Source organism: Cynoglossus semilaevis, chromosome 5, assembly GCF_000523025.1.
Source record: "Cynoglossus semilaevis isolate Cse_v1.0 chromosome 5, Cse_v1.0, whole genome shotgun sequence".
Taxonomy (NCBI): Eukaryota; Metazoa; Chordata; class Actinopteri; order Pleuronectiformes; family Cynoglossidae; genus Cynoglossus; species Cynoglossus semilaevis.
This window is the reverse complement of record NC_024311.1, coordinates 14,928,481-14,944,000: the sequence shown is the minus strand read 5'-3', so window position 1 is coordinate 14,944,000 and position 15,520 is coordinate 14,928,481. Positions and strand designations below refer to the sequence as shown.

At 38.9% G+C, this 15,520-nt stretch overlaps 1 protein-coding gene across 2 annotated transcripts in view; it reads right to left on the bottom strand.

The window, feature by feature from the left end:
- The window catches only part of LOC103379211 (ADAMTS-like protein 3), a 103,648-nt gene that overhangs the window by 32,913 nt on the left and 55,215 nt on the right, over positions 1–15,520 (bottom strand). For both annotated transcript variants that reach the window (XM_025055773.1, XM_017032386.2), the window contains exon 4: positions 1,467–1,594. In XM_025055773.1, the coding sequence (XP_024911541.1) occupies positions 1,467–1,594 (128 nt within the window). The remainder of the gene's footprint in view (positions 1–1,466; positions 1,595–15,520) is intronic.

The window sequence follows — 15,520 nt, the reverse complement described above, 5'->3', positions numbered from 1 at the left end:
TATACATTTTTTTATATTTATTTATATATTTTTTTTTTTTTTAACTAGGAAGTGAGGAGTACAATTTATCACATGACCCAAGAGCAGGTTTTATTGCAGGCAGACTCATTATGACAGTGTTCTGGATCTAATGTTCTTGCCTAAGACTCTCATGGTCAACATTTGTTGTTTTACTCCCAAAATAAAACAAAAGCCTCTTCTCTGCCAGGAAACATCAATGAGCACCACTGATGGACACGTTACACAACACGACCATGGAACCGCCACAGGAGAATCACAAACATTTCTCCACACAGTTATATAAGCCTCCTCTTCTGCCCGTGATCCTTCCCACTTTTAACCACCAGGTGGCAATTAACATGTTTTTAAGGGAGGTGTGTATATTTACTGCATCTGTGCTTTATGTTCATGCAGTTGCAAAGTTCGCGCTCGTGAACAAAGATGCCCAAACAGGGAGAAATTCCAGCTCCGTAATGGCTGAGAAACTAAGTGTGAGCTGTAGTCAACACGTGTAGAATAATGGTGAGAAACGAGCAGCTCTCCAACGATGCCACGGGGTACACACACACACACACACACACACACACACACTGAAATAGATAGTCTGCGATGACTTCCTCAATCGAGACAGAGAGCTGGCAGCCACAGCAGACAGTCTGATTGTGGCTTTTAAAAAGAGCAACGATTAGAAACCACACACACACTTGATGTGTTTATCAGTGTGAGGCACAGACAGAAGCACACACCCAGACCAGACATCGACTGTCTGACCTCCCAGCACCACGGCCACACCACCGCTCCGTACAGATGCTCCCTGGCCAATCAGTTCCAAGCTTACACTTTGTTTCCCACACTTTGTTGCTGACGTAATTGGAATTCAACTATATTTAAACTAGATTTAAAAAAAAGAGGAAAACATTAGCAAAAAAATATGGCAAAACCTACAGAAAAACGGCTAGCCAAAAATGTAGCAACTTAAAAAGTTAATAAAAAATGCAAAAAGACAATCAGTGAGACCAAAGAAGAAACAGTAAATTTTACATATCCAAACAATAACAAGTAAAATGTAAGAAAATATTAGTTACTTGTTAGCAAAAATATTCTAACATCCCAACAATAATACAATTCAGGTAGAAATGGTTTAAGATTAGTTTCAAAGTAACGGTTAGCCAAAAAGAGATAAGAAGATTTATGTCAACACAAAAGCTAAAATGTATCAAAAAACAACAAGAAAACTACAAACAAAAACAACTAAAAGTTGGTCGTGTAACTACGGAAACTAATATTGACCATTATTGTATCAAATTCTATCAAAGTGATGATTAAAAATGCCACCTGTCTTAGCTTTTATAGACTTTTGCTAAACGTTGGTCCTCGGTAAAGGACACCCTCCCAGTGAGGAGAGATCAGTCTCTGTGTAACTTCTCAGTCATCTAAACACAAACTCCTGATTTAAAAAGACTCACTCTCCGTTGAGGCAGCGCCGCAGAGAGTAGGAGGCTCCTCCCCCGCAGGTGCGAGAGCAGTCACTCCAGGGGCCCCAGGCGTCCCAGCCCATGTCCCTGTCCTCGTCTGAGCGGGTGGTTCTGGACGCCTACAAGAGAAGAACACATTACAAAGATCAAGCATTTCGCTGGGGTCGAATATTTTCAGCAGATGGACGCCCACCACGAGGCTGGTCCTGCCGGAGATATAATTATAATTTTAATCTGTGGTACATATTAATCCAGCAGTCTTTATTCTCTGCACAGAATCGCAGGGTCTTGACATCGCTCCATTCAGCTCCCTGCAGCTGCGCAGGGTCTTGACATCGCTCCATTCAGTTCCTCCCCCTCTCTTTGTGCGAATGCTTATGTAACGTGGTAATTAAATGAAACAAACAGAAAACATTTCACACAAACTACTCCACGGGATCAAAGAAAAATGGCTGAATTTGAGCGAAAGCCTCAAACCTTTGATCCACTCTGGCGCTAAAACCATTTAGCACTGTGGGAGGAGCAGCGGGAGGCAGGCAGTCAGACAGACGCTCGCAGTGGTGGAGCAGCTTATAGCCCTTTAAAAATCCATTAAGAGCCAGAAGTGAACACTAACAAAGCATTAACAGGAGAAGAGACAGGCTGTGATTATGCTACTGTTTTATAAAAGTGTGGCGTTTGACAGGTTGATTTTGTAAGTGAAGCTGATTGACATCAAATTGTTGGGTTTTTTTTTTTGGAAACATCTTTCTTGTAAGAGCATCGCGTTTTTACTCAGACTACATCAATTTAAAAGAAAAAGATTAGAGATTGTTTAGATAAAGGGTTGTCAAACATACAGCCCGCGGGACAAAACTGGCCCAACAGGGGGTTCAATCTGGCCCGCTTGATGGATTTTGAAAGTGAAAAAAAAAATAATGCAGAAACACTGCATGTTGGTGATGTTTTGTCAAATTATATTGAATTAAATATGAATATTTTTAGACAGGCAGACAGAAGGACAGGTTCAGGAGCTCAGTTTAAGCCCAGTTTGAAAAACCTCTGTGTACCGTTCTTTTGTCTTATCTAAAATGAAGAAGATCAAACAAAATTGGGATTGGGAGGAGGGGAGGAGGGGAGGAGGGGGAGAGAGGGAAAAGAGAGAGAGAGAGAAACTCTAATAGAGCAGAAAACAGATGGAAAAAGAAAGAGTTTTCCTGGCTGACTGTCACCAAAAATAGGAAAATTGGCTTCCCCTGGGTTAGTGATGTCACTGCAGACCCTGTGGTGCCAGCGTGTGTGTGTGTGTGTGTGTGTGTGAGAATGTGCTGGTTTTTGTTACCTCTTCGAAAAACCTTTCACTGGTGATTTCAAGGTCAGTAGTTCCAAAGGAAATCCAACAAAAATGAAGTAACACTATAGCTAATGGTTGGCCAAAAGTACTTACAGTTGTGAAAAACTACAAAAATAGTAATATAATTATGTAAAATTACCTTGAATTAAGTAACTTGTAACTTAAATTAAAAGGTTAGCAAGAAGTTCAACTGTATGGATTATAATGCTAGTAATTGTTTAAAAGGGTTAGCAAGAAGTTCAACTGATTATACGGATTATAATTCTAGTAATTGTTTAAACTTAAACCAAAAGCTGGCACCAAAAAATAAAGTAAAAATTAATGAAAGTTAGAAATGTCAATAATAGAAATTAGCTTACGAAACACCCCATCAATGAGCTTAGCACCAGCTAGAATTAGTTAATCAGACAGCGTTGAGTTAAAGTTGAATTTTGACCTCAGGATAATGAAGAGGACAGTCACAGTCAAACATTTCTCTGAAGCCGGTCCCAAAATCCACAGCATTACACTTTGTATTTAGTGTTTCAAATTGGAACCCTTCAGCGTTTCAGAATACTTCAGAGTGGATGAAATACTTTACATTTCTACCACCGGGGAAAGTTTCCTCTGAAATGTTAGAACAGCCTCTTCACTACAGCGCTCGTCAGTCGTCGGAGAACCTCAGCTCACAGGACAAATCTCTAATTCCTCTGGACAGTGTTTTCTATGCCTGGTCGACCAGAATTAACATTTCTGACATGCTTTCATGGGTTTCATTTCATCCTGCCTCCCAGGCCTGGATCGCTGTCTGACCTTGGAGCTTGCAGAGTCAAACACTTTGCAGTTTTCAATCTTGCTCCGCGGCACCGTTACAGGCAGCATTGATCTGTGTGTGTTGGACAGTTGCAGCGCAGCAGAAACCTGGGCTTTTCTTGCTTTTCTCTCGCCGCCGGATCCCAAGAGTCTGTGAAAACTTTTAGACAGGAGTCAGACTCTGCTAATAGGATGGAATGTTTTCGGTCTCAGTCGGCCCACATCTATTTGCACACGTCCAAACCTAATTATACCGGCATTAAGGCTGTCTGTCCTGACACAGATCCTGGTCTGAAATCGGGGGGGGAAATCTGCACAAATCAGTGACAATAACCAGAATTCACTAACTGGTCCTAGTCCTAAGATCTAAGATTTGAGTTTGATGATGATACGCAACATTTGGGTGTTTATATTGTCAATACACAGAGGAGTCCAAAAAAAAAATGAAACCAAGAAGGATTCTAATTTAAAATATCAAAAACAACGGCCATTTTAGCATCATGTAAAATACAATGTTTTCAACTTTTGTCAAAAATGAAATGAAATAATTATTTAAAAAAGTTTAACAGTTAAATAGGAAAATAACAAAAATTATAGTAAATAATAAATGAGCCATTATTAGCTTAAACACAACTGGATAAAACAGTAGTTGGTAATTTAATTAAGCAAGTAAACTTAAAATATAAATATAAAAATAAGTAATAAAAAAGTTTAAAAATAATAATGTTGTAGGTAAAAGTTAATTCCATGAAAAGCCAAAGGATTTGTTCATTATACTTAATAAAAACAGCACATAAATATGCCAGTGGTTAAAAACAGTTCCAAGCCTCTGGACCTCATCCTCTTGGCGCCTGGTACTGTTTATATAACAAATTTTAATTTAAGGGATTCTTCTCTGTCCTGTGACTTCCTTTTGAAATTAGCCCTGGAACTACAGCGGGGTTTTATTACGGTGAAAATGCTGTTTTTCCTTCCTTGTCCTCTGGAGGGTGCATGTGAGTTTTTTTTCTCCTCCTGTTATCTAAAACTTGGTGTTGATAAATTCCTCTGGACCTGGTGTTGTGCTACAAAATTAACTCTGGGTAACAACAGTATTCTCTTCAATTCTACTGCATATATATATATATTTTTTTTTTTCGTTTCCTCTCCATCTCTAACAAACCTTTACTTTATTAAAATATAGCCATGTGGCCATGTGTGAAAATGGATGTACAACAGTAATTTGTTGCCTCCAGAAAAGGTCAGACAGAAATCAGAAACCTACAATTTTCTCTGCGGTGACCTACAAAAGACCAGACCCCCTGGACGCTTCACTCCATGTCATTAACGTTTCTGTGAAGTCGAGGCAGAAGAGTGTGGTTAATGGTTGGAGGAGAGAAAAACGCTCCGTCATCGAGGGTAAAAACACCGGGCTGGACTGGACATGGGATTGGAATTGGTCTTCCAGAAAACAAGGACAATGATAGGTCAGACGTCAGAGAATATAAACCAACGGCCCGGGGGCCAAAACAGGCCCGTGTGGCAGTTCTCTTTTATTTTTTGAAAAATTTTATTTCATTATATGAATGAACAAATAATAATACATATCTAATATCCCCCAACAAAGGGGGAAAACATGGACATGGATTTATAGTTAATTATTATTATGATTACACTGGTGATGATGGTACTGGCCCACTTGCTAATTTTAACTAATTACTTTTCAAAGTACATTCCCAACACTGGTCAGTACTGAACCTGACCCTTCTGCCTTTTGAGTTCTGACCAGAGCTCAGTGTCTGACACATCATCACAGTCGTACTGAATGTAACGACTCATGTAGATCTCTGACGTTTCTGTGATGCAGTGTTATTATGTCATTCTGTCAACTTTGCCAAGACACTGAAAAAAAACAAAAAAGCACTGACTCCGTTCTATAAGGAATGAATTGTTAAACACTGCTGTGCCGCAGAGAGACTGATGGGAAATTTTAAGCGTGTCTCTTTCGCCCAAGAGAGATTCCTCCAGAGTGGAGAAACAAAACCTCCTGTAAAATTCAGGGATAATTGTTCCGCAGAAGAGTCGGCGTGACTCTTAGTTCCTGGATTTTTATGAGCAGGTTTTTTTTTTTCACATTATATGGAGGCAAGTAACATTAATAAAATAGTAGTAGCGATAGAATCCGTTCTACAAACGTATCGACAGCTTTGTCAGACAGAGGTGGGATTTTGAACAACAACGACGATGATTTTTGGACGGTATATTTTAATGATGAAATAAACAACGGTTCATTAAGCTGAGCTCTGTTCATGCACACAATGGAACAGTACTGTAACAGTACAGACAAGGTGACCCACTAATCATTTTTAATCAACCTAAAGAAGAGACAGACAGAGAGACAGAGAGACAGAGAGACAGACTGGTAGAAGCTCATCATCCTCCAGACTTTTCCTATTTCATCGAACGTTAACTTGACAGCAGGATCTGCTCGACTCATTTGACTCATTTGAAGTTCTGGCAGGTTCAAACTTACGACTCATTAAAACCAATTAAACTCAACCACAAACTGATTTCTGGGAAGAAACGAACACTACAGGACTAAACCTGGAAATACTGAAACCACACCGGCAGTTTGAATCCTTAACACACTTCATCTTCACACAAAACATGAATAACGCTGCTGTCATTCCAGCCAACGATGTTAACTAAACCTAAATACAAAAAAACTGTAATAAATCACAGTTTAAAATTGTGGTCAAATAATTAGGGTCTTTTTCCGTAGCTTTATTTTTTTTCCTGTTTCCTGCTTTTGTTATTGCACACTTTTGCACCCTCTGGGTTCTGGGCATCTGAAAGCTGAGACTGTTTGTACAGTTGAACTGTGGCTGATGGGATCATGCAATAGCCTGAAGTATTCTCTCCTGAAGTACACACTGAGGAGCCAGAGCTTTGGCACCAAATCCAACATCACGCCGCAAGTAAATCCAAACATGATGATGAAGCACTTGGTACTCAAAAACCTAAAAAGCTGAAAATAACACTGCTTGAACCTTCGCTGTGACCCAGTGGCAAACAGCCCTTCACCGCATTGGTCAATTTAACACAGATAGGCTAACGCTCCATGACAAAGCTCTCCGCGGTGGTGGCACAGCAGTTGAGCCGAGTCGCAATTCATTGCAGTTGATATCTGCTGCATTTACAGACCAGGAACTGTGAGAAAATCAGAGTCTGATCTGGAGAAGTGGGTTCCCTGAACGCACCACAATTATTTACACTTTTTTAACCACGGATAAACAAAGACTAAGACATGGTCTTATAATGAAAATAAAAATGGAATCTAAATATTATTCCAGATGTTATTCTGAATATTATTTGCACTGTTTTTTATTTTTTAACACTAATCTATAATAGAATTGGAAACGTTAAATTCTTATGGATTCAGAACCAAATTTATCAGTCGGTCGAGCTCCTGTCTTCATCCCTGGTGATAACACTCCTGTTGACCTACTTTTATAAATTACCCATGAGGACAATGAGACATTAAACTGCAGTAAGAAAACACACCACGCTGGCTGACTGTTGCAGAGCTGTTTGTGGAAGCATCAGGTCGCTGAATCAGCACATGTCGTAGGAACGATACTTTTGGTGATGTCGATACTGGTATCAGTACTGAGTATCTGTAGTTTCCACCGCCCGACACACACCAGCTTCTGAGTGTGTGTGTGTGTGAAGTGAAGCAGCTTCACACACAAAAACAGTTGTCCATGTGAATCATGTAGCCAAGTTTAGTGAAGATTACATAATAATTTCACGCGTGTGCTACCGTGGAAGGTCGACACGTTTCAATACATAACTTGAAACGTGATCCCACTTAGAGAGCAGCCACTGGGCAGAAATGGAAAAGGAAACGAAGACATGCTGTGAGCAGACGTGCACAGGCAGCAGCTCTAACTCATACATACTGTATAAGAATAAAAAAAAACAAAACGAATAATCCTGACGCAGCTAAGTGAGAAGAGCCGACTCTCTGCTGAAGCACATTTTCAGTCGCACATAAACCGCGGGACCAGGAGAACGACGAGGGACTGTCAAGAGTTCAGTTGTTTTCCTCCCCTCATGTTATAAGAGACTTTGCCTGGCAGATATACACCCACGTGGTGAGGCCTTTGAATCAACAATCAAAGCACGGAGAACTGAGATGAGCCTTAAGCTGAAACGTAAGAGACTGGAGCCTCAGAAACAAAGGTTTACACCGAGGTACGTCTGAATGTTGGATTCCCATCTTCTTCTGTCGAATGCTTTTCATGGGTCACAGAAGAGCTGGAGTCGATCCCAGGAGAGAGAGTGTGTGACGGTGTTGCCCGGTTCATCAGTATGTATCAGTTCTGCTTTAATCACTATGTGATGTCATCATTTCATCATCAAATCAACTTCAACTTTACCCTGTTGAACACAAAAGTGACCAATTAAATATCCTTAAAGTAATTATCGGGGTCACGGGGGCAGCAGTCTCCATGACCACCACCCAGATCACACTGCACCTCACCACCCCCCCCGAACCTTCGGGCGGGTGGTGAGTCCACTGGAAGGTACCAACCGCCCTAACCGGGATTCGAACTTGCCCAGGAGGTGAACCCTGGGGTTCAACACCAATGACACTGAGCCTCTGGGCCAAAGCGCTACTACTACTACTATTATTATTATTATTATTATTAATAATAATAATATTATTATTATTATTATTATTATAACCCTCTCCTTTCAGACCAGTCAACATTCTGCTCAGCTCATAGCACCGACTCTACCATGTGCCAATAATGCACATTAGCTGAAAGATCAAACCCAATGAACCAACCGCTGAGGGTGAGGATTAGTGAAAAAAGTGGAAAGAAGAAAAACTCTCCTCTGTGGAGGGTGAGCGATGCCGCAGTAGATTTATCTGTTTTAACCACCAGGCATGATTTGAAGGTTGAATATTCTGGCTCAGGCTTTAGTTATAAATGCACTGCTGCAGCTGCTTACAGTCCGCAGATAAAACATCACAGGCAGAAGCTACTGGAGTGAGAAAGGGAAGGTCGAGATAAAAAAAATCAGTGGAGAAATAATGTTTGAACAAGCCATTTTAGGCAGTGGAGCAACCAATGAATTCAGCTCCAATAACAGACTCTGGCCATGAACCCTGGTGTCTGGCTGCTTTATTTCCTGACGGCTACATCTGTATAATCCACCCCCTGCTGCACAGTCCCCTTAAGATGTTTTTGGTGAGCATTAAATAAACCAAGAAAAAATGGATTAATTCAAAATCTAAAGAGGGAAGAAAGGTTGAAGGCTGAGTGTACGCGTGGACCGAGGGATCAAAAAGTTAAACCGTGGAATTTATGTACATCGTGTCAGCATAAAATAAGAATCTATATACAGTATATATATATATATATATATATATATATGTATATATATATATATATAAATATATATATATGTATATATATTTTTTATTTTCTCGTAATAAAGCGTCCAGAAATGTCCAATTTCCAGAGCTGTGGACATTGGTCCGTGTACATGTTGAAGTTGATGCCTGAAAGCAAGTGATTATTTTTACATCCTCATCTCAGACGTCCTCTGGTCCTTTCGATTTACAACCGGTCCTTGGGGCTTTACAAAGTCACTTAATTAATACGATGTAAGTGTTGAGACTAGGAAAGAAACCATCGCTGACACAGAGCGACTGGACTGAACTAAAGTCTGAGGTAGAGTGGAGGCAGAGTCGACCTGTAGAAGCAGAGCGTGAGTTCTCTCACATCCCGACTTAAACAAGCCTGTGAAATCCCTGGTGTTATAGAAGGAGCCATTGGATTTATACTAGCTTTATTACAGAGAGATTTAGTTTTGAATAAAAAAAATATCACTGTATAAAATCTATTTTAAAAAATCCCACAAAGACACAGGAATTGATTTATTTTGATAGGAAATAAAGTTTCCTATCCACGTTGATAAATCCATCTACTGTGGATTTAAGTTTCTTTATCTCCTCAACCATGTTCCAGCATTATGTTCACTAACGATGTTCTTTCCACCCCATTATATGACATTAAAAAAAAGGCTACGAATGAAGGGTGATTTAAGCACTGCTGCCCATGGTGTAATGTTCTGAAAACAATGACTATCACATCTCTATTATTTCAGTTTCAAACATCACTACCTATCACTAAATTCCACCTCCTACCTGTGTCACAAAGCGCCTTAATTCCACAGATGTTTGGACGTATCTCATTTTTTCCTAACAGATTCTGCTGCTGAGATTGATGCCACACCAGTATCACTGACGGAGTCTTTCCATCATCAGTTCAGATATCAACAACCCGTGAAATAGCGATGTTGCGCTGCTCTGACTTTTAATTATGTTACAGCAGCCGAGCTGCGAACACTGTGTCTGGAGGAAATAAGAAAAAAAAAAAAAAAAGGCAACAGAGGTGAGGGAGAAACTCATCTGTTCTTTCAGACAGGACCACGTTTTACTGCTTAATACTCACAGTACAGGTACCTTTAAAATAACTTTATATATATATCTTTAAAGTAAGTACGTTTGTTTGTTTATTTTTTTGGTGAAGAAGATGGCTAATAATGTTGGGAAAAAATACAAATAGTATTTTCAATAAGAATTGTCTTTGATATTTTCAAAAAACAGAAAAAAAACGCCCTCTGATCTAAATATTAATTTTTAATATCGGACCATCTACAAATAGAATGAAACCCACACCAATGCCACAGTTGGCCCTGAGGCTGCGCTATAGAGTAAAAATGATTCTTTTCTTTTATTGTTTAATGAAAAAAGTGCTGAGAGACTCGACTTAAAGACAAGACTCCTTTAAAAGATTCATCCTCCTAATTAGCTCATCTACCCTCCATGTTTTAACATGAACTTTTAATTAAAAGCTGTTGCTGCTGGATAACATAATTCACATATTCCATGTTTGGGGTTTTGCTGCTTTCATCCAGTCAGCGTCAGATCTGCTGCTGCTGCTGCTGCTGCTGCTGCTGCTGCTGCTGCTGCTACATGCTGGGACTGCGAGCTGCTCACAGACCTCACAGCTGTCAGCCCAGATTAAAGAGAACAAGAGTGGGACGCTGCTTCAGAGACCGTCCAGCTTTTATGGCTCCTCTCCGGCTTGTGCTCTTTCTGGCTCTGTACTAATAAGATGTCTGCAGAAAGAGTAAACAGAGCCGGGCCGACCTGCGCTCATTCTTACACCAGTTTTATGGAAGTGATTTGTTAGCGTCCTTCAGGAGAGTTGTTCGTTCAGAGAAGAAACACAGCAGGAGAGGACTTTTCTACTGGTGCTTGTTGAATTTTGGTTTCCTAAACCTTCTTTAATGGAGACTGGATTTCTAAACTTTGAATTACAGAAAGTACTGTGGGATTTCAGAGCCACCTGATCAAACACAGACGCCTGAAGGAGAAAAAGCCTGGGCATATGTTGTCTAGCTAATTTAGCAATATAGGCTAAGTTTCCTACTCAAGATGTGTGTGTGCAGAAATATTTTAAATTAATTTATTTTTACAACCTTATTATTATTATTATTATATCATTTCAACTGTGGATGCGAGCCAATGCCTTAGTTTGAAATACTTCAGATGCTGCTAAGGTTAGCTTAATGAACTAGCTAACTTAGCAGAATATGCTAGATCCTCTACTTAAATTTGATGTGTTTTTAAAAATACATTTAATTTTACAACCTGCATTTACATGTATCTGTTTTTGATTGTTTTGTGTTTTTTCTAAAACTTGATACATTCCAGGTTAAAATACTTCTGGTTTTTTCTAAAACCTGATACATTCCAGGTTAAAATACTTCTGTAAGTGAAGTTTTCTGAGCAAAATAAGCTACGCTCTTTATTATCAGTAGGCTAGGATTTTGGTGAGGATAAACTGTCAGTGGCTCTCCACAGATGATAAAATAAATAGTACAAAAAAATCCACTAATAACAAAACAAAATACATATTAATATTACAAAATTATAATCATAAGTAATATCAGTTAATCATTACACCCTGGTTCTTTGGTCTTCGATACAGTAGAAATACCAAAAGAACAATTTCTGCTAAGCTTTAGATTTAATGAGTTTTCCAAAAATCTAATTACATTTTCTCAAAGCAGAAAAAGACAGAGCAAGAAATTAAAGAGAGAGTGCCCGTAGCCCTAATTTAATTTGATATTTACTACTTACAGTAATCGCTACCTGTACTTGCCAAAGGATGAAAACCAAGAACAAATTGTCATTTTGTATTACTCCATGGTTTAGTTTTCAGGAAATATACCTGGAACAGCAGAACGACTAATTCCACTGGTAATTCTTTTTACTTCTCAGTAGATCTGCTCAGCTTTGCAAAATATATAGCCTAAAACAAATTAACGCTCACCAGGATAAACACAGACGCTCACAAGCAATAACGGTACTCCACAGTTTGAGAGGCCCTGTAGACCAATCCACTCAGCAGCAGTCATCATTCTGGAGCGAACACCCACAGTCCTGCTGAGCGGCGCTCGGCCAATCACATCCATGCTCACTAATTTGTTCCACAATACTTCCTACGGCTTAGGAAGGAAACGGTAGCTGTACCCGTGAGAGATTGTAGTAAATCACCTGTCCTGTGGGGGGCAGATGGGCGGCTCGTCTATGTTTTTATGCCAGATCTGCAGGAACTGGTCTTACAGAGTCTACGTTTTTATGCCAGATCTGCAGGAACTGGTCTGTGGTCCATTTCTGTTTTTTTTATTTTTGTTGTTTATTCCAAATTTGAGGCTATTTCTTAGCCAATGTTTAGTCATCTTTTGGCCAGATTTTTAATATTTGGAGGCTGTATTTCAGATATGCATGTTCTGCCAAAATTAAAGTAAAATATTTTCTTTGTCAATTCCATAATTTTACACTTAATTTTAGATATACATTTTTGGCTAATGGGCAACTTTTTCTCTTGAAAATCATATAATGTTATTAACTTCTTTCTCACTCTTTCTTTGGCATATTTCTATATATTATTTCACAAAGTTGTTTTGGCTGTTTTCGGTCCTTATTTTTTGTAATATCTTTTATAAATTTAAGACTATGTTTTTTTTTACTCTTTTGTATATTTTTGCTGTTTGTTTGGCTAAAATATAGATATATCATGTTCAGTTTTAACATTTACAAATGTAATTAACACATTTTATTTCTTAGATATTTCTAATGAAATGATGTGTTTCGTTTTAAGTCATTTTCACCTATTTCGATATCTCTGAAACCTTCTGGATGTTGTTGTCTGTCCAGACTTGGGTGAATCTTGTTGTTCAGAATAGGAAAATAAAGCTTTAAGAAATCATGAGTGGGTAAAGGCTGAGTTACTGCAGCAGTAGACTGCACTGCAGCTGATTTGAAACTCACCGTTCATCATCACAGCGTTGACTAGGCCTAAATCACACTCTCTTATGTTAATTCTTTTTAACCTAAAGTGTGATTTGCTGGTGCAGCGTAGTTTTAGGAATTCCATCTGCATTTATTTCAGCAGAAACTCGTGACACGCTTTGATTCAAAAATGCAAACAGAGCCTCACTACCGGGTCGATGACATAACAGAAAAATAAATGTTAATGAATGAATGGAAGAATAAAGATATACTGAACAACAAATCACACAAATCACACATATCTAAGGTTAATATTTAAATACAAAGCTATGGGTCAGGGTCCAGTTTAGGACATGAAGGTCCCAAACAAAAATAATGTTTACCTCCTGATCAGAAATTCTTGTTAAGTTTACACTCTAGAGTGGTTGTCTTTATCAGGATTGGTCATGTGATTTATGCTTTTGGATTTATTTGGATATAATTATTTTTTTTCTTTATTAGTTTGATTTAGAAATAGAAAAAATCATTTTTCTAGTTTTCTATTTTGAATAATTCTGACCAAATATTTTTAATTAATGATAAAATAATAAAATAATAATACAAAAAATTGTATTAATTAAACAAGAATGCCGCCTTTAAACCAGGTGTGTGCTGGAATATAAACAAAGACAAGGCTGTGACGCAGCTGTAGAACACTGTTGTCATCAACTATTAGAGTTATGTCAGAATCATAGAATCCACCAAGGACGTGATGATGAACCAAACAAAGGAACATCACTGACTTTTTTTTTTTTTGACTCAAATGAATTCCTCTCTTTGTCTTTTTAAAGCTTTTCTCACCGTGCCGTAGTTTGGCCTTCCTTTTCACTGAACGATTCCAGTCATGACCACGTATGCCACGAGAATTAATTGCACTCCAGACGCAGGAACTAAATTCAACTTGGCAGTAAATCTTTTTGTTTCACTAAGTAAAAGAAGGAAGAAAAAAAATCATTCAAACAGATGAAATGTGAGGATTTTTCTTAAAAACTAAGGGTTTTGGAGAGAAAAAAAAAACCCCAAAAACATTTGTTTTTTCAAATGTCTTCTGACAAAAGTAAACAATTTATGATGATACAGAAATGAGTCTGAACTTTACCCTAAAGCTATAGTTTCACTGTTGAAAATAAAAATTCAAATTCTTGGTTTTGAGCTCAGCCTTGAATGCACACACACACACACACACACACACACTGGATGGCAAAGTCCTGCCGAGCACCTGCTATAGAAAAACCATCAGAAGACTGCTGACAGAGAAGGAGAGTGAGAAAAGAGTCAAAAAGGAGAGAGTAGGAGAGCAGCAGATGAAGATGAAGGTGAGCAGAGGGGGGGGGAGGGGGTGAGGGGGAAGGTGATGAAGAGAGCGATGGAGACAAACGAAGATGGAGATACATCTACTCCACTGCTAGAGATACAGAAAATGAGGGCCCGTGCCTGCTGTGCTAATGATGAGGAGACGGAGGAACCCTGTGAAGTCCTGTTCTCTGTGATGAAGCTCAGAATAGACACGTCTGTTTCTCCAGCAGTCGGAGCCCACGAGGAATAATCCAGTCTCCAGCCATTCACCAGCCGCGCTTTGAAGATGGTTCGTCTTTTCCGCTCTATTTGCATTAATTTGATTTCTTAATGAAAAAGTTGCCCCTCTCGCACACATCCATACATCCAGCTGCTCTTCTAATCACAATGATAAAAAAAAATTTTAGTCAATAAGACAGAGGCTGTGTTTACTTACAGCTGCACAGAAAAACTTTAAAAATGCAATAAAAACAGAGCGTGAACGTTTATCAACCTTAAAGGTAAAATAAAAATGTGTGAAATGATCGTGGAACTGGAAGATTTGTTTCAAATGAAACCACGACTCAAAGTAGAAGAAAGTTTCACCTTTTGACAATATTTAGCTGTTTTGCTAATGGGCTTTTTCAAAGAATCAGACAGACCGAGAGATAAAGGTAGACACAAATACAATACAATACAGATTTACTACAACAAGATCATTATTTTCCGTGGCGGTCGACAACGTCTTCGCTCGCACGCGGCCTTGGTTTGTCGATAGACTGTAATTAAAACTGGAAGGAAGTTGAATCTGTCCTTGTCACCTTCTCATCTGCTCACACACACCTAGCCTCAATTGATAGTGAAATCTCTCAACCCGCCCCCCCCACCCCCGCCCTCTCCTGTTGACTAATGCCACTCCCCACCTATTAGGGGCCAACGCAGGTCAGCGGGTTTTCCAATCACTGACATCAAACGGTAAACTCACACATTAGTATTCACAGCACCGCGTTTTTTTTACGATGGTCAAACTGAAGCATTCATCCATTTAAGTGTTTAATAAATGGAAATGTCAATACGTGCAGTGAGTCTGTGTTTGAAAAATAACAAGAAATGAGACAATAAAAAAAATGATCAATTCCAATTTCTGCTGTTTCCACATGATAATCGTTGCTGAGTAAACACGACGGCCATGTGTAATATTCACTCTCTCTGACATACACCTATATTTTGTGTTCTATGCTGGAG